The following is a 17,278-nucleotide window of genomic DNA, read 5'->3' on the forward strand; positions in this document are numbered from 1 at the left end:
TTCCCTTTTTCCAGGTATTCGTCATAAGTATCGCTGGACGCTAGGACCTTCCGCAGGGGCCGCTCTGGTGGAACATCATGGATGAGTCGCATCAAACAGCCTTCAACATCGCTGCCTACAAAATCTTTATATATCCTTATGTAACAGCCGCACTGTACTCTAGCAAATTGCAGGGAAGTAAAACTTTGAAAAAGAGATATTCTACGCGGTTTGAAGTCCATTAGGCTGGCTAATGTGGGATGTATAAGCTAAGTGAAAATTGATCACCACGAAAAAATAAAAGAACATAATAAATAAGTAGAGAATATAATTACATTACAGTATATGTGCCTTTTTCTTTGTTTGTCGCTTTCGAAGAATTTCGAAAATGGATCTAGAGGTAAGGAGCGAAGTGAAAGCCTAACAGAACAGGAAAATCCATGAGCTCGGGTGTCAACCCCAATAATAAGACCCCTGAACCGGTCTATACTACTTACCGCCCGATCAAAAATTTAAATTTAATCTAAAAACACCGATGTTTTAGAAAAAAGTATCGTTGCAATGTACAAACATCTATGAAATCGATGATTGCAAATTGGAAGCTTCCCCAAAGATTTCTTTCGTGCTACAAGAAACCTATTTTTACGCAAAATGCAATAAAAGCAATTATTTAAAGTAAGCCAGTCAAATAGAAAATTGATTTATTAATCGTATAAAATTATGTGGGCATGGCAAATTGTTTTATCTAGCTAATGATATTCGACGGAATCTCTAAATTGAGCAATATGAACGACTATCCTCTTTCGTTTTTTTTTCCATTTTCGCTAAAACCTCTTTATACGCAAGATTCAATGAAAGTAAGTGGTTAAAATAAGCAAGTCAATTAGAAAATTGATTCATTAATCGGATTAAATTATGTGGGCATAGTTGAAAGTTCTATATAGCTAATAATATTCCACGGAAGATCAAAAACGAGGAATATGTAAAATAGAACTTGAATTCGTCAGTATATTTACGGTATATTTTGAAAATTAGACGATATGTTTCGGTATATTTCTGAGGGTCAGATGATGCCCACCACAAAACAAAACAAAAAAAATATATTTTATTTAAATGTCATATAATATAGTTTTAGCTACAAGAACATCAGCTGACGGTGAACGCTGTCGGGTGGTGGCACGCATACTTGAAAGAAAGGGTCAAGTCCAGACGTTCACTTCAAAGATCGGAAGGCCTACATAATACACATACATACATATGTGAGTATTAAGTCGCTCTCACTTTCAAATAAAACTCTGGCAAAATGGGAAACGTCGCTGTAGCAGTTTCTCTCTGCTGCACTTACTGTCTACGTGGACTTTAACGCCAGTTGATCGTCTACTGCCCCATGGAACGTAGTCTGTGTCGTTAATCTTAAGGTATTTGTTTATCGCCTTTAACAATAGCGATACTCAGTGAGATTATGTACAAGTATCAAAGGTGAATTTACGGTCCAGGAGGGGGAGTGCTATCTCGCAAAAATGGTGCACAACAACTACACATATTTATTGTTCGACCTCTCGTCCTAGCCCTTTGTTTGATAGATCTTTTGAGAAGCCCAACGCCGAAATGAGATTTCTGGGCAATGGCAAGGTGTTATGGAACTTGGCAAGTGATTATTATAAATTGTATTGAAAAGCTACTTCCAATAACTATCATCTAAATGCAATTTTCTTACAGACAAAGAGCTCCATCACTCATCAGTCGCCCAATGCGCTTGCCAAGCTGCATCCCGCCAGCTATAGCAGCAGGAAGGAACCCCCCGCACCATCATCAGAGCCCAAGTCTTCTAAAGCTGCACAGAAACAAAATCTCTTGACTTACCACGTCCTACCGCTTGAAGAGACGTTGAATCGTTTTATTAGCACCGTTGAGCCCCTGCTGACCCCTGAAGAACTTAAACTTCAAAAGAAAATCACTGAAGACTTCAAGTATAAAGAGGGCGACAAGTTGCAGACACTCTTGGAGGATGTGGGCAGCGCAGAGAAGAATTGGTTGGCTCATCGCTGGCTTAAGACCGCTTATTTACAATATAGGTCTCCGGTTACTGTCTACGTTAGCCCTGGAATGACTTTTCCAAGGCAAAAGTTCAAAGATGCGCATGCTGTTGTCGAATACACGTCCAAAGTTATCTTTGGCCTGGGCGAGTTTAACGACATTGTGCATGACGAAAAGATCCCCGTCGTGAAGATGGGAAAAAATGAGCTGGACAATGGACAGTTTGGCAAAGTATTTGGCACTTGTCGCATCCCAAAACGAATTACAGACGAGCTTGTCTATAACCCCTGTTCCAACTATGTTGTTGTCATTCACAAGAATCATGTGAGCTAAGCAATGCTGTTGCTGAAATGTTGTATCACCTTCTTCGATTTCCTCTATCTTGTAGTTCTACAAAATGCGACTCTACAATAAGGAGGGAAAGCTGATTGCCGCTCGCCTTCTGGCCAGCCAGCTGGAAGAGATTATTACCAAGGAGACAACACCTGGGGTGCCCTACGGCATTCTGACCACAGACTCGCGGGACAATTGGGCCGAGGCTTACGAGCAATTGTCATCATTTCCAGGAAACAAAGCCACCCTTGACGCCATCCAAGGGGCTTTGTTCACTGTATCGATGGATGAATGTACCGATCTTCCAGAAAGTGAAGAGACCAACGAACTGATTCTGGGGCTAATCCATGGTGGTGGCAGTAAGGTGAATAGCGGCAACCGTTGGATGGATAAGACTATTCAATTAGTTGTGAATCCCAATGGAAATGTCGGTTTCACCTACGAGCACTCTCCTGCTGAGGGCCAGCCCATAGCCATGATGATGGACTATGTGGTTAAGAAGATGTAAGTGGCGAAAAGCATACAAGCATGCATAAAAACAAATATCACTAACGTATTTTCTTAGGAAGGAGGATCCATCCTTTGGCGAATGCGGTGCTACGGACAACTTCACTCCCGCTGAGAAGCTTAAATTTTGTCCTATTAACGAATGCATCGACCAATGGTTGTTCATTGCGAGGCAGAACATTGACAACCTCGCGTATCAACTGCAGATGAAGGTGCTCAAATTTGAAGGCTATGGAAAGGGCTTCATTAAGAAACAGCGCCTGGGACCTGACAGCTTTGTGCAAATGGCGTTGCAGCTGGCATTCTTCAAGTAAAACTCGTATGTTTTTCACTGGAACCAAACATAATTAAGTATGTGCCTAATTATTTGCAGAATGCACAATGAGCCAGCGGCACAATACGAGTCGGCCCATTTGCGTATATTCGAAGGCGGGCGTACGGAAACCATACGGTCGTGTTCCAATGAATCTTTGGCGTTCTGTCTCGCAATGCAGGACGACAAAGCCACGAACAAGGAGCGTGAAGACAAACTACGTGCGGCGGTAAACAGCCACCAGGCCTATACGAGGCTAGCTTTACAAGGAAAAGGTGTCGATCGCCATCTGCTCGGGTTGAAACTGATGGCCCAGGAGAACGGCGAGCCCATCCCGAAGTTCTTCTCTTCGCCGGGAGTCGTCAAGTCTTCGCACTTTCGCATGTCCACTTCGCAGGTGGCCACGATTTATGATGCCTTTATGGGCTATGGACCTGCTGTGGATGATGGGTACGCATGCTGCTATAACCCACGTGAACAGGACATCATCTTGGCTATATCTGCCTGGCGCCACTGCCAAACGACAGATCATTTAAAGTTCGCCAAAATCCTGGGACAGTCCTTCTTGCAAATGAAAGATGTATTAGAGAAGTGCGATAAGCCAAGATCCAAATTGTAGTGTATGCATACATATTTCGGCAAGTTATAACACTTTTGGAGAAAGATCTAAATCCTTGTCTTGGCAAGGCTGGCAAGGCACAACTTTTCACAGCTAAAATATCGGAAATTTTCAATATAAACGATATACTCTACTATATATACACTACAAACTGTATATAAATGAATTTAAAAAGTGCCTTTGCAGCTATCATCTTTCGTACTAAATTTTGAAGAGAGAATTTAATACTCTGTGCTGCCATTAAAATACTTAAATATTACTTTAAATACCCAAATATCTGTCGTTAATAGAGATAAAATTCGTGCAGATGTATTTAGAGACAAACCTCCCGTAAGTTGTAGATGTTTTTTATCACCAATAAAGTGGTCCGATTAGGGACAAACTCCTACTGAGTTAAGTAAAACCACAGGCTTATACAAAAGTGAAAGTTTTCTTCGATGATCTATATAAACAAAGCAGTTCTGTTTTTTGGACGATTATACTTTACATATGGAGTCGGAGTTGAGATGCCTTCTGTGCGGTACCAATGTAGAAATACCCTCTTCTAGGGTAAACAAATTGTGCACATTTAGTCTAGTCCGTTCCTTTGCATATCGCAGGATACACGAGCTAGAGAAACACTTGTTAGGTCTGTATACTTTGCGGTGCGCAAGTTGATGGGTTGTTTTTGTGGTGGCCCCAAAAAGTAAACACGCCAATCGAGGAAATAACAATTACAGGATAGTTTATGTATACATATTGCTAAACAAAATCAATCAAGTGGCTCAGGCATACACTTAGCTCAATGCTGTTTGAAAATTTGGCTCTAGTCCTTTTTGCAATGATAACAGCTGCAGGACACGGCACTTTTAAAGGTGACATTTCGAATGCCCTCAATGCACAGTACGCGACGTTGTATCTGGAAGGAACAACAGGATCTAGAGATTGGGGAAGCAGAAAAAATTTAAGAGTCGACCCACCTCCTCGGATTTCATCATGTTGCAACATTGGCCGACACTTACCACCGGCTTCGGTGGCTTGAACAGTCCAGTAAGCGAGGCCCCTGCCCAAGGAATCGACGGCACAGAATATGATTCACAAAATCCCCGACAGGCATTGGTTGTTATGGTGAACTCCACACAATCAGGGATAGAAATCTTGCGCGTGTTGCCCACTTTGTGGCAGCCGGGGCGCAGCCAGGCATCCTTGCCCGCCAAACTGCATTCGCCGCCCAAGAACCAGAAAGAGCAACAGAGAAGTACAAACCACTGGGCCGACCTCATCTTGGGAACTGTGGCTCTACCAGATATCCGCCTTGTTTTTATCCGTGCTGAAGGAACTTTGACGCCTGCGCAGAGCTGCCCAAGAGTTGACCATCGCGGCAATTGAATAAAATTGAATGGCCGTGTGGGATGGTAGGGAAGGGTTTGCTTCTGGAATATTTAACTATGCTCAAGGCGTAAATAAAGAAGATCTATAAATAAACATGCATATTTTATTGAAAAGAAACTGGAAATAGCCCTAACAACCAATGTCAACTGTCAGCCATCATCTTCCCTCATCCCTTTTAAAAGCCTTTTTTAAACTTTATCAATTTAGAAAATTTAAAACTTTTTGATACATTTTTGATATGATGATATTTATGAGAAAATTGAACTGCTTACCCTCGTGTGAGGTTTTCCATTTCCAGATTTGGGATTTCTGTGTATTCGCATTTATCACTGGGAACAGCATTTTGTTTTTTACTATGGTACTTGCAGTAGTAGGACTAGATCGTTCAATAGTAAAACATGGCTAAATCGGACATTTTATCGTCGAAGGAATTATACTTTATTTGAATGAGAATTGGTGATGAAGAATTGTCGGATAGATATTCTCAATGTGTACATTGATGGTTTCAGAATACGGAATAGTATAGTTATGGTTAGTTATAACCATTACTAGGTTTTGTTTTTTTTTAAACAGGACATGTCTGCAAGGCAGATGACAAATCGAAGGGTTTCGATGTTTTGAGGCGATCTGAGAGCGATCGGATTTTCGTAGTAAACTACAATTCCTTGTTTGGAGGTTGTCTTTCTTATGTAGATGAAAAAGTTATGCACATAAAAGACAGCCCTCGTATCTGAAGATCTGAAAAATTATTTTGATACCATACATATTTTAGATGTCAAAATTTCTAAAAACGATCCTATTAAGGGTTGTGCTATTAAAATCATGTCATCATCTTGGGCCGATGAACAAAAAAGGTCAATATGTGGTCGAAAAACAACAACACCTTTTAATAATAATAATAGAAGGCTATCTTTAATAATAAATACAGATCAAGTGGGACATTACAATTTCCATTAAACAAAAATAGCTGTCATAATCGAATACATAGGTGTTTGTGCTGGGCCCACAGTACGAGGAATACACAAGGAACTCAGTATGTGCTCAGTTTCAGTTCAGTTGGCCTCTGTAGTCTCATTTCGTTAGTGGCGAGAACAGCTTCGTTGTCGTTAAATATTTATTGAGCCGTATTTCTACACCCACACAGTTTTGCCCAATTAATACCAATACATTTCCTTCCGTGCTCTGCTGCAAGCAGATACCTTTAATCGAGACACTGCCAAATGCATCGTAACCAAAACGGCAACCATTTTCACGGTGTGAATGAGGGCGTTCCACTGGGACCAGATCTACCGCTTGAAGCCGTGGAGGTGGACATCGAGGACAACCATCAAGGAGATGAGTTGTCCAATGGTGGTCTCGGGCTCGGGTCCACCCAGACTTCCTCTAGCAAATTCTTAGCCCCCACTGTGAGCGATCAGGCGCTTAATACCCTCAATGAACTTCGCGAGGCTAATCTTTTGTGTGATGCCGAGATCTCAGTGGGGGAGCATGCCTTCAATGTTCATCGTGCCATCATGTGCTCCTGCAGCTCCTACTTTCGGTGAGTCCAGTCAAGTGCAGTCAAGTCCGACAAAGCCCCCAAGCCCATACCAAATCTCCGCTTCTCTACGGAAACTAGCGCACAGTTTACGGGCTTTAATGCCGTAAGTCGAGGATTTGGTGCCGAGGGGGGCGCCAGCGAACAAATCCACGTCGTCAACATACCAGGCGTCAGAGCATCCATCATGAACTGTGTCATACAGTACGCCTACCTTCGCAAGACCAACATCTGCGACGACAACGTGCACGAGCTTTTAATATGTGCGGATTACGTGGGCATGGTGGGGCTGGTCCAGCAGTGCAAGGAGTACCTCAGCCGTACCCTTACGCCGGAGAACTGTGTCAGCATCATGGGATTTGCCCGGTGAGTTGGGGAAGGGAAGGCACTGCGCCGCTTGCAGAGCAGTGCACTAATCCCCTCATAATTGGCTCCCATCAGCCAAAGCCAATTTTAATTGATTTTTTTTTATTTGATTTGATTTGATTGGATTTTACATATTTAATTGGTGACAGCTTTCGGTTCCTGGACGACTTGCATGTGAAGGCGCGCAATTACACACTTCGGTACTTCACGGAGGTGGCTGCTCGTAATACGGACATACTGGACATGAACGTGACGGACTTTTACGCCATAATTAGCGACGATGACCTAAACACGCGGGAGGAGGACTACGTGTGGAAGATGTGTGTCAAGTGGATAGATCGGGATCCCGAGAACCGCAAAAAGCACGTTGCCCACTTGATGACAGGCGTACGTTTGGGTCTAATGACCCCAAAGGTGCGTAGACCAGTCCGAAACTCCAAATACAAATCGGGATGCCATTCTAATCGAAACCCATCGCAATCTGCAGTGCTTTATGGAGGAGGTCAAGGAGCACCCGTATGTCCTGCAGTGCGATGAAGCCAAGCCCCTGATAGTGGACACCTTTAAATTCATGTATGATCTGGACTTTCTAAACCCACAGGCCGATGAGGTAATGTTAATGGTTAATGCTCTCTCTCTTGCCTGCAGCAACTACTTATTCGTCCCCTTTAATATGCCCTTCCAACCAAAGCTCACCACGCCGCCGCTGGCCATGCCGCGCTTGCCGCACGAGGTGATCTTTGCGATTGGCGGCTGGAGTGGTGGCACTTCAAAGGGATGCATCGAGACCTACGACACGCGCGCTGACCGCTGGGTGAACATCAATGCCGAAGACCCGGCTGGACCCCGCGCATACCACGGAACCGCCGTGATCGGTTTCAAGATCTACTCCATTGGGGGCTACGACGGCGTTGAGTATTTCAACACATGCCGGGTATTCGATGCCGTGAAGAAGAAGTGGAGCGAAATCGCCCCAATGCACTGCCGCCGCTGCTACGTCAGCGTGGCCGAGCTGAATGGTCAGATCTATGCGATCGGGGGCTACGACGGACACAATCGATTAAACACTGTAGAGCGCTTCAACCCCAAGACAAATCAGTGGTCCATCATTCCACCCATGAACATGCAACGGTCTGATGCCAGTGCCTGTACCCTGAAGGGGCGTATATATGCCACTGGCGGATTCAATGGTCAGGAGTGCCTGGACAGCGCCGAGTTCTACGATCCGACGACCAATGTATGGACGCGGATAGCGAACATGAACCACCGTCGATCCGGGGTGAGCTGTGTCGCCTTCAAGGGCCAGTTGTATGTGATTGGGGGCTTCAATGGCACTGCCCGATTGGCCACCGGAGAGCGCTTTGACCCGGAATCCCAGGCCTGGCAATTTATCAGGGAAATGAATCACTCGCGCAGCAACTTCGGTCTAGAGATCATCGACGATATGATATTCGCCATTGGGGGATTCAACGGCGTCTCGACCATATCCCACACCGAGTGCTATGTGGCCGAGACAGATGAGTGGATGGAGGCCACAGATATGAACATCGTACGCTCCGCCCTGTCGGCCAATAATGTGGCTGGACTGCCCAATAAACGGGACTACATACACAAGGAAAGGGATCGTCTAATGGAGGAGCGCCGTCAGCGGCTGATGGCCTCGGCCATGGCCCGAGACGAAGTTGGCAATGCAAATCCGCCACACTCGCTGGTGGCAACCAACGACGCGGCCCTCGATGACTACGAGAGTCCCAACGATGACGAAGATGGCAATGGTCATGATCAGCCGCAACTGGCCCTGCAGCAGCTAGGCTTGCCCTTGCCCTTGCCCGTACCCCCTCTGCCCCTTGGGCAGCCGGCCATTGCTGCTCCAGGTGGTGCCCAAGCTCAACCCCAAGCCCAAGCCCAGGCCCAACCACAACCTGCCCCAGGACAAGAAAATCGGACGGTGGACGATCGCGGACAAGAAAATAATCGACGATTTCGCGTGCACCTGCGTAATCAGCGGTATGGTTCGCATCATGAAATTCGTCGTCGCGCCTAGGCGCTGGTGCCATAGAAGGCGCACCGAAACCTTCCCCCTGCCTTGACTCCGTAACCTGCTATATCTCTGTGAATACCCGGCCGAGACAAAAAGACACATATCATATTAGAGGATGCGTTAGCGTGGGCTGCAGACTTTCCGATAGAGAAATCATGCAGCGTAGCCCACGTCCGTTGGAACCGTTTTTTTTGGATATCTCTAAAACTTAAAAAGTTTACCCTTTCGGCCGCAATTCCCGTTTAGTCAAAAGCAAACTGCCAGGAACGATTCCGCCAAGTTTGGGATTTTTCAGCCCCTTCGCAAATCAAAATTTTAGTATACTTCAAAATTCTACCGAAGATACACATATCAAAATTCCTGGCATTGTGCAGACTTCAAATTAATAAATCGCTGCATTGTAATAGTAGTAAATGAATCCCTGCCATCAAATTAGAATTCAAATTGGTAACGGCTCGAATCAGCGGAATTGAATATGCAAAATTTGAGCTCGAAACCATTAGAGCGTTTATTTGTACACTTACTTGGGACGAGTTGGGTGGGTGGATGCATAGAAGAGCTTGCCGCAGCGCAGTCGCTGTAGTCGCGGCTGAGCTATCATATAAAAAGAAGACGTAAGGCGCCACAGTCAGCCACTACGCGGTCGGCAGCGAAGAGTCCACTTTTCTGACGGTTGCTCTAAACCAAGGCAAAATGGCTGGCTGTGCAGTTCTGTAAGGGACACTAAGAACCTAGTGCGGTTATTGGAAGGGGGCCTAGACTCTGTCTAAAGCACATTTCACTCTCTCTTTCAGAATTTTGGTGCTGTTCTTGAGCACACCCCTGTTGCATGTTGTCGGCACGCAGTTGGTGGAGCTCCAACCGATCAACAGTGGTCCGACGGTAGCTCCGTTGGGCTGCCATCGACGCGTATACACATACAAGGTGACCCAATCCGATTTGCTGGGACATGAGTGCTGGGATTATGTGAGCGTTTGGTCCTGTTGGGGGCGTTGTGACTCTAGCGAAATATCGGACTGGAAATTTCCATACAAACGCTCATTTCATCCAGTATGCGTGCACGCCCAGCGGCAGCCAGCGGAAGCTATACTCAAGAACTGTCACCCCGAAGCCGATGAGGGCATAAGCAAGTATCACTACATGGAGGCGGTGAACTGCCACTGCCATACATGCTCCACACAGGACACCAGCTGCGAGGCTCCAGCTAATAACGTGCTAGACGAGGGCAGCAAGGCTGTCAAAGTCTTGACCCTCACTGGAGCCGATTCCGTGGACCTGGACTATTAGACGAATGTACATAAACTGGTTTATGGTTCAGTGTAGTGCAGTACGGGGGCTTCTTTGGTTACAATAAAACATACTTTATAGCACGTTGCATTTAAAGCACACATCCGAAGCTTTTATACAATTTTTGGTGAAGCATCTACTGTGTGTACTTTCTTAGCTACAAGCGTTTTTTTCTTATAGTCTAAAGCCTGATGAACATGAAACGATCATATACGTCCTGATAACCTAAAATATATATATATATGTATTTATAATATAAAACAAAACTTCATATTACGTGGTCAAGCCCATCGAAGCGTCTACTGTGTGCTCGTGCTTGGCAAGCTTAGCCATCGTTATCTACAGGAATTTTGGACTTGAGTTAGTGCCTCTCTCCTGCGCTAACAGGTATAGGCAATAGAGAGACGAGATGCCTAGGCCAATAGCACCGCCAAGTGCACACCTCCGTAGGCCAGCTTAAAAAAGGAATCGAATCGATTAATTGTCTCTATTTAAGTGAAGTTGAACCACTCACCTGTGGATTTATACAGCAGGCCTGTGGCAGAGCCCGCAATTACTGTGTTGACATGGTCATCCTCGCCACGAGAGTATTGCAATAGCACACCGCACGCCGAATAGAGCACCGCCAGGGTCCCCAGAGAGTTTGCCGTTCCAGAACCCTGCTTCATAATGTGATTGATTAACCTGCGATTGGAGAGATCACGTATTAGAGCATCTTAAAATTAAATAGCATAATGTACTCACTGAGTTCGCCGCAGTTTCCCCGTCTGATTGAGCGCGTTGGTGGCCTTAAAACCATTGTATACTCCCGCTAGACCTCCAATACCGCCGCCAATCATAACCGAAGTGCCAATCTGGGAGAAGGCTAGCTCAAAACGGCCACGCTGCTTGTTGGCTCCCTCGGGAAAGATGAACTCGGGCTGTGCCTGCTGCAGGAAGCGTGAATCGTAGTTGAGGTATGGCGAGACCGGAGCGCTACTAAATTTGCTTGCACCAGATGTGTAGTTTGATGTTGTTGCTTCTTCAACTGCACCGTGATTAAGAATTATTAAGCTAATGTATTTTCATTCAGGAAAAACCAACAGGTAAATCCACAGCTAGTACATATGTAACAAACGAGTCACATTGCGTAACGTAGTTCTTTGCTTACCGGCTGGCGCGGGCGCCAATGAAAATGGTTTCCGCAGAAAGTCGTCACTCATTTTTGAATTTGTTTGCTTGATTTGCCAAGGGAATGGTACTAATTTTGTTGTTCAGTCAGCCGGTCAATTGTATAAAAGATCGTTTCGCACTACAGATGCAAACGATTTCCTCCTGTTTTCTTAGTTTCCTAGTTTGTCTGGTCAGCGTGACGTATGGGGGGGAGCACGCCTGATTTTGAGCACTTTCGATACATATACATACAGTTTGAACAAATTAAATATCGCCATCGAAAATATCGATATATTTTATAAATTTCAAGTTCCATGCATATATAACCATATCATAATATTTAGAAAGTTGTAAGGAAATTTTTCATACAAAAAATTCTCTTTGAAAAATGAATTTTGTTGATAAAGCTAAAAATACGGCACCAACGAATTCAAGAACCGACGGCGTTTAAATAGTTTTTATATGACTTAGAACCTGTATAAAAATAAGAATATAAATGTGCAATTATTTCTTGTAATTTTGTAAAATAATTTACGTATCCATATAAATAAATCAAACAAATAACAGCTTTTATTTTATTTCCTACGCCAAAGATACTTAAAAAAAAAGCGAAGCATGAATTTATATGAAAAAAAATATATAAATATATGAAATTTACATTGAAATACGCTGGAACAGAGAGCTGGGACATCTGTTGGTACATTTTCTTTGTATGAACTGACACATCTATATACTATATGGTAAGAGTCGTCGGGGAATATCACGAACCAATACTATCGTATACAAATAAAAAAATCGCCAGTATCGATATATACACATATCGATATAGCCCATGACTGTTTTGTTTTCATTGTTTGATGGGGCGGCTGTGCTGTGTTCGTTGCTTCGAGTTTTGTTGTTCTTAAGATAACAATTCCCATTTCAGAATTGAAATATATAAAGATAGTTATATGTTAAGTGTGTGAGTGCGTGTGTGTGCGTACGCGGATGCTGCAGGGCCTAGAAGGGACAACAACTGACTAACATAAAATCAAAGGCTTCAACCAAAGAAATCGTTTGTTGTGTGAGTTCTGGACGGGAGAGTCAGGAGGGGAGAAAAAGGTGCCGGCGTTTCTGGAGTGTATTTATTTTACTTTTACCTTGAACTCAAAACAAATGTCTTCAACCGAAGTAAAGCTGTCTCGTCTGCTGATCCTGGCGCAAAAGTTTAACAATTTCTATCTGACAGGTAAGAAGTGCAGTTTGCGCAAAATGCACAAAAAACCCGGCCCTGAAAATGGGTTTGGTCGTTGCCTTCCGGGTGTGTGTGCATACATATGTACGTATGTATGTCCATTGTGGATTGTGTGGGTGGCGCTTGTGGAAGAGAGGGGCTGCGGCAGCCAGTGTTAACTTTAACTGATTCAGAGACGGTAAATATACATACGTACATGTACTAGTACGGCTGTTTATCGATTAGTTTGTTTACTTGGCTGTGTGGGTGCGTATGTGTATGCCAGTGCGTTTCTGATTCCGCAGCCTGCTGCCTGCTGCCTGCTGAGTGCGCTCGACAGACCGGAGCTCCTGCAACCTCTAAAATAATCACCAAATTGTTCAACAACTACCTACATATTCTGTTCCCTATCAGCTTACATTCACTGTAAACTGTAATAACTGAAACTAACAGAATTCAATAGAACGCCAATCGAGCCAGAGCTCTTATGCAAGATCATTTTTATCAAGCGGAATACAAGAGCTAAATATACATTGTACATACATATGTATGTACATCTGTGCATATGTGTGTACATAATGCGGCCAGCCTAATTGGTTTCTTATAATTGGGAACCTTGGCTCCGCTGCGCTTGGGTGTTATTGTCAACTATCAACTAATATTTCTCCTTGTTTGTTGCCACAAGATTTTCTACGCGTCAACTTGAGCCGATCAAAGCTTTTGACATATGCATGTATGTATATGCATATTTTATGTGTAGTGTATGTATAATAAACAGGAGGGAGCAACGGCAGAGGGAACTCTGAGAACGCACACTCTCACAGCCAAGTTTTAACATCCAGAGCCGTCTCTCGAGCACTTCCCGACACATGTTAACTGTAAACATACACATGTATCATATTTATGTGTCGCGTGGTCGTCATTTAAATAAGGAATACCCTTACTTCAGCTATCGCTGTGGGAAGTATTCCTCGTGATAAGCAGGTTCAATGTAGTGCTTTTGAAATAAATTCAGAATAATCTAAAGTAAGTCGAAATAATTCGCGGAAACGACCTTTGACAATTTGTCAAACAGCTGAATTGAATTGAATTGGCAAAACTATATGTCTACTCTTCAAACGTGACTCGCTTGGACACAAATCAGTATCTGCAGAACGATATGTACTTGGGAGTATATCCAGGAAAACAGGTGTTAACTGGAATCTAATCGCATTTCTCCATAAAGGCCGTATCTAATCGGAATGAGCATGCTGAAAGGTTTGCAATAAATACTTAAATGAACTTGTACTGTTTGACAACTTTGAGATCAATAGAAGAAACAAACAAATCTTTATCACCCGATTAAGAGAATCAAGTTCCTATGATTTATGGTTTTTGTGTACTGCACCATATTAATAAATAGAGTGAGTAGTTTACAGTCAAAATTAGGTAAAAATCACTCTAACTTCACTTGCTATTAATGTACCTATTTATGAATGTTTCGGGGATAAGAGACTAGAAGCCAGCAATCCCGTGGTAAATAATACTCTGTACTACATAATACGAGTACTATTTTGAGTAGACGGTACCACAGACATATGTACATACGTACATATGTACACATCTATTCATAATTTTCGCTATAATTTCTTTCTGCTTGAGCTGTGACTTGGAAAGAGCTCTAGCGGCATACATAAACATATCCAATTAACGATAATCTTCACAACTAACAGGCTTTCACAAGGGCGACATACGTCCTTTTTTGGTTGAGGGTCAACAAGTTGGTCTCATCAAATCGGATGTTCTGAAGCAGCTCGTTAAGTATCCTGAAGTGTTCTGCATACGTGACTGTGAGCAGACGAAACAGGTAGGTCTTTTGTGCTTATCCGAATGCCATTTACAGGTCCTTTGCTAATGCAAATATTATATTTCATCCACCCAAGGGACTGGTGGAGCTGAACCCGGCATTTCGTGACTATAATGAGCGCACAGAGCAGCTGGAGAAAGTATTGCGTAACCTGCGCAGCGAGGAATTGTTCCCGGCTCTGCAGGGATGGCGGGATGAGTACTTCGAGGTGAAGTCCGATCACAGGGCTTTGCTGAAAATGGAGCGGGCGGCAACGCCCCTATTTGGAGTACGCAAATATGGCGTCGACATCAACGGCTATGTGAGACATCCGACGCAAGGCTTGTGCATTTGGCTGCAGCAGCGTTCCAATACCAAAGAAACCTGGCCAGGCAAGTGGGATAATATGGTGGGGGGCGGCCTATCTGTGGGCTTTGGCATTAAGGAGACGGCCATTAAAGAAGCCGCTGAGGAGGCATCCATTCCAAGTGATCTTGTCAAGAACTTAGTGTCAGCCGGATGTGTCTCTTTCTTCTTTGAAAGTCGACAAGGGCTTTTCCCCAACACTGAGTACGTGTTCGACTTGGAGCTGCCTCTTGACTTCGTTCCCCACAACGCTGATGGCGAGGTGCAGGCCTTTGAACTGCTACCAGCCAAGGAATGTGTGGAGCGAGTGTTTACGCCGGACTTTAAAACAACCTCAGCGCCGGTGGTGATCGACTTCTTAATACGGCACGGTCATATTACGGCTGATGACGGTGAGAAAACAACTGAGATTGTTACCGATAGACAACAGTAGACTTGATTCCGACTTCTTTCAGTGGTAGACTTCACGCAAATTGTGGAGCTCCTGCATGTCCCCTTGCAGTCCCTTTACATATATAAGACGCGCCTAGAGCAGATACAGAAGCAGCAGAAGCAACAGCAGCAGCAGCAGCAGGAAAAGCTGCCCAACGATGAGAGCAACTGCAACTGTGGCAGTTTGCCGATTAAGCCTCTGGAGAACGGACACAAGAAGGCTGCCTAATCGACATGGGACTACGTAGTGCATTCTAGTAAACATATGTACGAGTATATGAGAGAGACTGCTTATGTAGTGGGATTTCTAAAGTCCAAGCCAACAGGCAAACGTAATGCATGCATGTATTACCCGAACTATAATAACCAAACAAATCGACACATGTATAAACTACTATTCTAAATCTAAACTAATTATTACTATAATGGCAAGAACACTTAAAGTTAAATCTTATTTTTTATGTTGAACGTCAAAGTATGTGCTGTTTCTATTGGTATACGCAAACATATACATATTATTTACAATATTTATTATATATACAAATTTATGTATAACCTAATCTCCGATGTATTTGACAAACGACAATGACATGACATCTATTATAGTTTTGTGCTCTGATATTCCATTTATTAACGTGACGCCACATTCTTAGAGTTTTTGTGAACAATACGGACAAGTTAATACATAGGAACATGCCTATACAACACTTATATGCGATAGATAAAATATAAAAAATTGTATAACGATATTAAATGATATTTACTATTATATGTGTGTACCAAAGTGCTCAAACGTAAAAACGCGAAGTAATTTTAATTTTCTGTTGAATTTTTAAAAAAATGTTTCCCCTAATAAAAGGATAAACGAAATAGAACCTAAATTCGCATGTTGCTTAGTTTTACTTCCCAAATTGTTGGTCGACCCTATGACGATTGCCAAATAATAAATAATTTCTAAGAACCGATCAGGGCTGCCAACATTTTCAAACAAAACAATTGTGCGCCAAACTAATCGTTAAGACAGTGATGGAAGAGAGTCGTGCAGCCCTGTTCGAACGTCAAAAAATTCAACAACGTGGCAACTCTGTTCAGGTAGCCATCTTTCTTTCTTTTCCCAACTTCACGACCGCGTGGACGTCGATACGTAAAAGGTTAGCTGGTTTTGTGCCCAAAATACTGTAAATAATTAATTTATATGCAATGCAAAACGCGTAAAATGTTGCGCTGGAGTGCTATGCGTGTAAATGAGATGCGAAACGCTTCTAACAGTGCTGTTTTTTGCAGGGGACTACACATTACAAAATGACCAACTCAAAGGGCTATCGTCGCGGCACCCGAGACATGTTCTCTCGCCCCTTCCGTAAGCATGGTGTGATTCCGCTGTCCACATATATGCGCGTCTTCAAGATTGGAGATATTGTCGACATCAAGGGACATGGTGCTGTGCAAAAGGGTCTGCCCTACAAAGCCTACCATGGCAAGACCGGCCGCATCTTTAATGTAACACAGCATGCAGTGGGTGTCATTGTAAACAAACGTGTACGCGGCAAGATCCTAGCCAAGCGCGTTAATGTGCGCATCGAGCACATTCACCACTCAAAGTGCCGTGAGGACTTCTTGCGTCGCGTGAAGGAGAATGAGCGCCTGCTCAAGGATGCCAAGGAGAAGGGACAGTGGGTCACTCTGAAGCGTCAGCCTGAGCAGCCAAAGAAGGCGCATTTCGTCAAGAAACTGGAGGAGCCCATCGCCCTGGCACCAATTCCATACGAATTCATTGCCTAAGCTCATTAATAAACGGATTGTGTTTGCTATTTGTGTAGATTCGTTAATTCAAGTGTAAAAAAGAATCGATTTTCTATACAATTGTAAACAAGGCATTTTGTTATTGGCAAAAAAAAGG

General features: G+C 43.7%; 7 protein-coding genes across 16 annotated transcripts; 5 read left to right on the forward strand and 2 right to left on the reverse strand.

The window, feature by feature from the left end:
• The first annotated feature begins 1,073 nt into the window (after window positions 1-1,073).
• LOC108161910 (carnitine O-acetyltransferase-like) lies at window positions 1,074-4,194 on the forward strand. 6 transcript variants are annotated; one of them, XM_017296315.2, is made up of 6 exons: window positions 1,074-1,238; window positions 1,548-1,630; window positions 1,699-2,340; window positions 2,405-2,853; window positions 2,915-3,166; window positions 3,230-4,194. In XM_017296315.2, exons 2-6 carry the CDS (start codon window positions 1,604-1,606, stop codon window positions 3,786-3,788), a joined length of 1,929 nt encoding a protein of 642 aa, XP_017151804.1. In that variant the 5' UTR covers window positions 1,074-1,238; window positions 1,548-1,603; the 3' UTR covers window positions 3,789-4,194. The 6 variants fall into 6 exon arrangements, with proteins under 6 accessions (XP_017151804.1, XP_017151803.1, XP_017151802.1 ...); XM_017296314.2 differs by having other exon boundaries at window positions 1,548-1,626; XM_017296313.2 differs by lacking the exon at window positions 1,074-1,238 and adding an exon at window positions 1,276-1,458 and having other exon boundaries at window positions 1,548-1,626.
• A 292-nt stretch (window positions 4,195-4,486) lies between these two features.
• LOC108161922 (thyrostimulin alpha-2 subunit) lies at window positions 4,487-5,241 on the reverse strand. The gene is made up of 2 exons (XM_017296338.2): window positions 4,748-5,241; window positions 4,487-4,686 (listed from the first exon to the last, which is right to left on the reverse strand). Exons 1-2 carry the CDS (start codon window positions 5,048-5,050, stop codon window positions 4,594-4,596), a joined length of 396 nt encoding a protein of 131 aa, XP_017151827.1. The 5' UTR covers window positions 5,051-5,241; the 3' UTR covers window positions 4,487-4,593.
• A 947-nt stretch (window positions 5,242-6,188) lies between these two features.
• LOC108161911 (kelch-like protein 10) lies at window positions 6,189-9,517 on the forward strand. Of its 2 annotated transcripts, none has more exons than XM_017296318.2 (5): window positions 6,189-6,699; window positions 6,778-7,062; window positions 7,212-7,476; window positions 7,550-7,635; window positions 7,711-9,517. In XM_017296318.2, the coding sequence occupies exons 1-5, from the start codon at window positions 6,380-6,382 to the stop codon at window positions 9,104-9,106; spliced, it is 2,352 nt and encodes a 783-aa protein (XP_017151807.1). In that variant the 5' UTR covers window positions 6,189-6,379; the 3' UTR covers window positions 9,107-9,517. The 2 variants fall into 2 exon arrangements, with proteins under 2 accessions (XP_017151807.1, XP_017151809.1); XM_017296320.2 differs by having other exon boundaries at window positions 6,190-6,699; window positions 7,550-7,672; window positions 7,754-9,517.
• An 81-nt stretch (window positions 9,518-9,598) lies between these two features.
• LOC108161920 (thyrostimulin beta-5 subunit) lies at window positions 9,599-10,492 on the forward strand. The gene is made up of 2 exons (XM_017296336.2): window positions 9,599-9,816; window positions 9,898-10,492. Exons 1-2 carry the CDS (start codon window positions 9,797-9,799, stop codon window positions 10,388-10,390), a joined length of 513 nt encoding a protein of 170 aa, XP_017151825.1. The 5' UTR covers window positions 9,599-9,796; the 3' UTR covers window positions 10,391-10,492.
• LOC108161919 (mitochondrial import inner membrane translocase subunit Tim23) lies at window positions 10,476-11,773 on the reverse strand. Of its 2 annotated transcripts, none has more exons than XM_017296335.2 (5): window positions 11,541-11,773; window positions 11,135-11,417; window positions 10,905-11,074; window positions 10,668-10,845; window positions 10,476-10,607 (listed from the first exon to the last, which is right to left on the reverse strand). In XM_017296335.2, exons 1-4 carry the CDS (start codon window positions 11,590-11,592, stop codon window positions 10,730-10,732), a joined length of 621 nt encoding a protein of 206 aa, XP_017151824.1. In that variant the 5' UTR covers window positions 11,593-11,773; the 3' UTR covers window positions 10,476-10,607; window positions 10,668-10,729. The 2 variants fall into 2 exon arrangements, with proteins under 2 accessions (XP_017151824.1, XP_017151823.1); XM_017296334.2 differs by having other exon boundaries at window positions 10,476-10,615.
• Window positions 11,774-12,382: 609 nt separating this feature from the next.
• LOC108161916 (uncharacterized protein YJR142W) lies at window positions 12,383-16,259 on the forward strand. Of its 3 annotated transcripts, none has more exons than XM_017296329.2 (4): window positions 12,383-12,770; window positions 14,468-14,601; window positions 14,678-15,338; window positions 15,408-16,259. In XM_017296329.2, the coding sequence occupies exons 1-4, from the start codon at window positions 12,698-12,700 to the stop codon at window positions 15,605-15,607; spliced, it is 1,068 nt and encodes a 355-aa protein (XP_017151818.1). In that variant the 5' UTR covers window positions 12,383-12,697; the 3' UTR covers window positions 15,608-16,259. The 3 variants fall into 3 exon arrangements, with proteins under 3 accessions (XP_017151818.1, XP_017151817.1, XP_017151819.1); XM_017296328.2 differs by having other exon boundaries at window positions 12,384-12,770; window positions 15,402-16,165; XM_017296330.2 differs by lacking the exon at window positions 12,383-12,770 and adding an exon at window positions 13,791-14,012 and having other exon boundaries at window positions 15,402-16,165.
• Window positions 16,260-16,421: 162 nt separating this feature from the next.
• LOC108161921 (60S ribosomal protein L21) lies at window positions 16,422-17,189 on the forward strand. The gene is made up of 2 exons (XM_017296337.2): window positions 16,422-16,529; window positions 16,663-17,189. Exon 2 carries the CDS (start codon window positions 16,681-16,683, stop codon window positions 17,158-17,160), a length of 480 nt encoding a protein of 159 aa, XP_017151826.1. The 5' UTR covers window positions 16,422-16,529; window positions 16,663-16,680; the 3' UTR covers window positions 17,161-17,189.
• The last annotated feature ends 89 nt before the right edge of the window (window positions 17,190-17,278 follow it).

The sequence above is a fragment of the Drosophila miranda genome, chromosome 4, assembly GCF_003369915.1.
Source record: "Drosophila miranda strain MSH22 chromosome 4, D.miranda_PacBio2.1, whole genome shotgun sequence".
Classification (NCBI taxonomy): domain Eukaryota; kingdom Metazoa; phylum Arthropoda; class Insecta; order Diptera; family Drosophilidae; genus Drosophila; species Drosophila miranda.

Excerpts from the sequence above, each read along its gene's own strand:
- LOC108161910 (XM_017296313.2), top strand. Across the intron at positions 1,627-1,698 it reads GCAAGGTGTTATGGAACTTG|ACAAAGAGCTCCATCACTCA; the intron begins GCAAGTGATTAT and ends ATTTTCTTACAG. Across the intron at positions 2,854-2,914 it reads GACTATGTGGTTAAGAAGAT|GAAGGAGGATCCATCCTTTG; the intron begins GTAAGTGGCGAA and ends GTATTTTCTTAG.
- LOC108161922 (XM_017296338.2), bottom strand. The coding sequence starts at position 5,050 with ATGAGGTCGGCCCAGTGGTTTGTACTTCTCTGTTGCTCTTTCTGGTTC. Across the intron at positions 4,687-4,747 it reads ACATGATGAAATCCGAGGAG|ATACAACGTCGCGTACTGTG; the intron begins GTGGGTCGACTC and ends TGTTCCTTCCAG.
- LOC108161911 (XM_017296318.2), top strand. The coding sequence starts at position 6,380 with ATGCATCGTAACCAAAACGGCAACCATTTTCACGGTGTGAATGAGGGC. Across the intron at positions 7,063-7,211 it reads AGCATCATGGGATTTGCCCG|CTTTCGGTTCCTGGACGACT; the intron begins GTGAGTTGGGGA and ends AATTGGTGACAG. Across the intron at positions 7,477-7,549 it reads TGGGTCTAATGACCCCAAAG|TGCTTTATGGAGGAGGTCAA; the intron begins GTGCGTAGACCA and ends CGCAATCTGCAG.
- LOC108161920 (XM_017296336.2), top strand. The coding sequence starts at position 9,797 with ATGGCTGGCTGTGCAGTTCT. Across the intron at positions 9,817-9,897 it reads ATGGCTGGCTGTGCAGTTCT|AATTTTGGTGCTGTTCTTGA; the intron begins GTAAGGGACACT and ends TCTCTCTTTCAG.
- LOC108161919 (XM_017296335.2), bottom strand. The coding sequence starts at position 11,592 with ATGAGTGACGACTTTCTGCGGAAACCATTTTCATTGGCGCCCGCGCCA. Across the intron at positions 11,418-11,540 it reads ATTGGCGCCCGCGCCAGCCG|TTGAAGAAGCAACAACATCA; the intron begins GTAAGCAAAGAA and ends ATCACGGTGCAG. Across the intron at positions 10,846-10,904 it reads CCTGCTGTATAAATCCACAG|CTGGCCTACGGAGGTGTGCA; the intron begins GTGAGTGGTTCA and ends TCCTTTTTTAAG.
- LOC108161916 (XM_017296328.2), top strand. The coding sequence starts at position 12,698 with ATGTCTTCAACCGAAGTAAAGCTGTCTCGTCTGCTGATCCTGGCGCAA. Across the intron at positions 12,771-14,467 it reads TAACAATTTCTATCTGACAG|GCTTTCACAAGGGCGACATA; the intron begins GTAAGAAGTGCA and ends CACAACTAACAG. Across the intron at positions 15,339-15,401 it reads TCATATTACGGCTGATGACG|TGGTAGACTTCACGCAAATT; the intron begins GTGAGAAAACAA and ends GACTTCTTTCAG.
- LOC108161921 (XM_017296337.2), top strand. The coding sequence starts at position 16,681 with ATGACCAACTCAAAGGGCTATCGTCGCGGCACCCGAGACATGTTCTCT.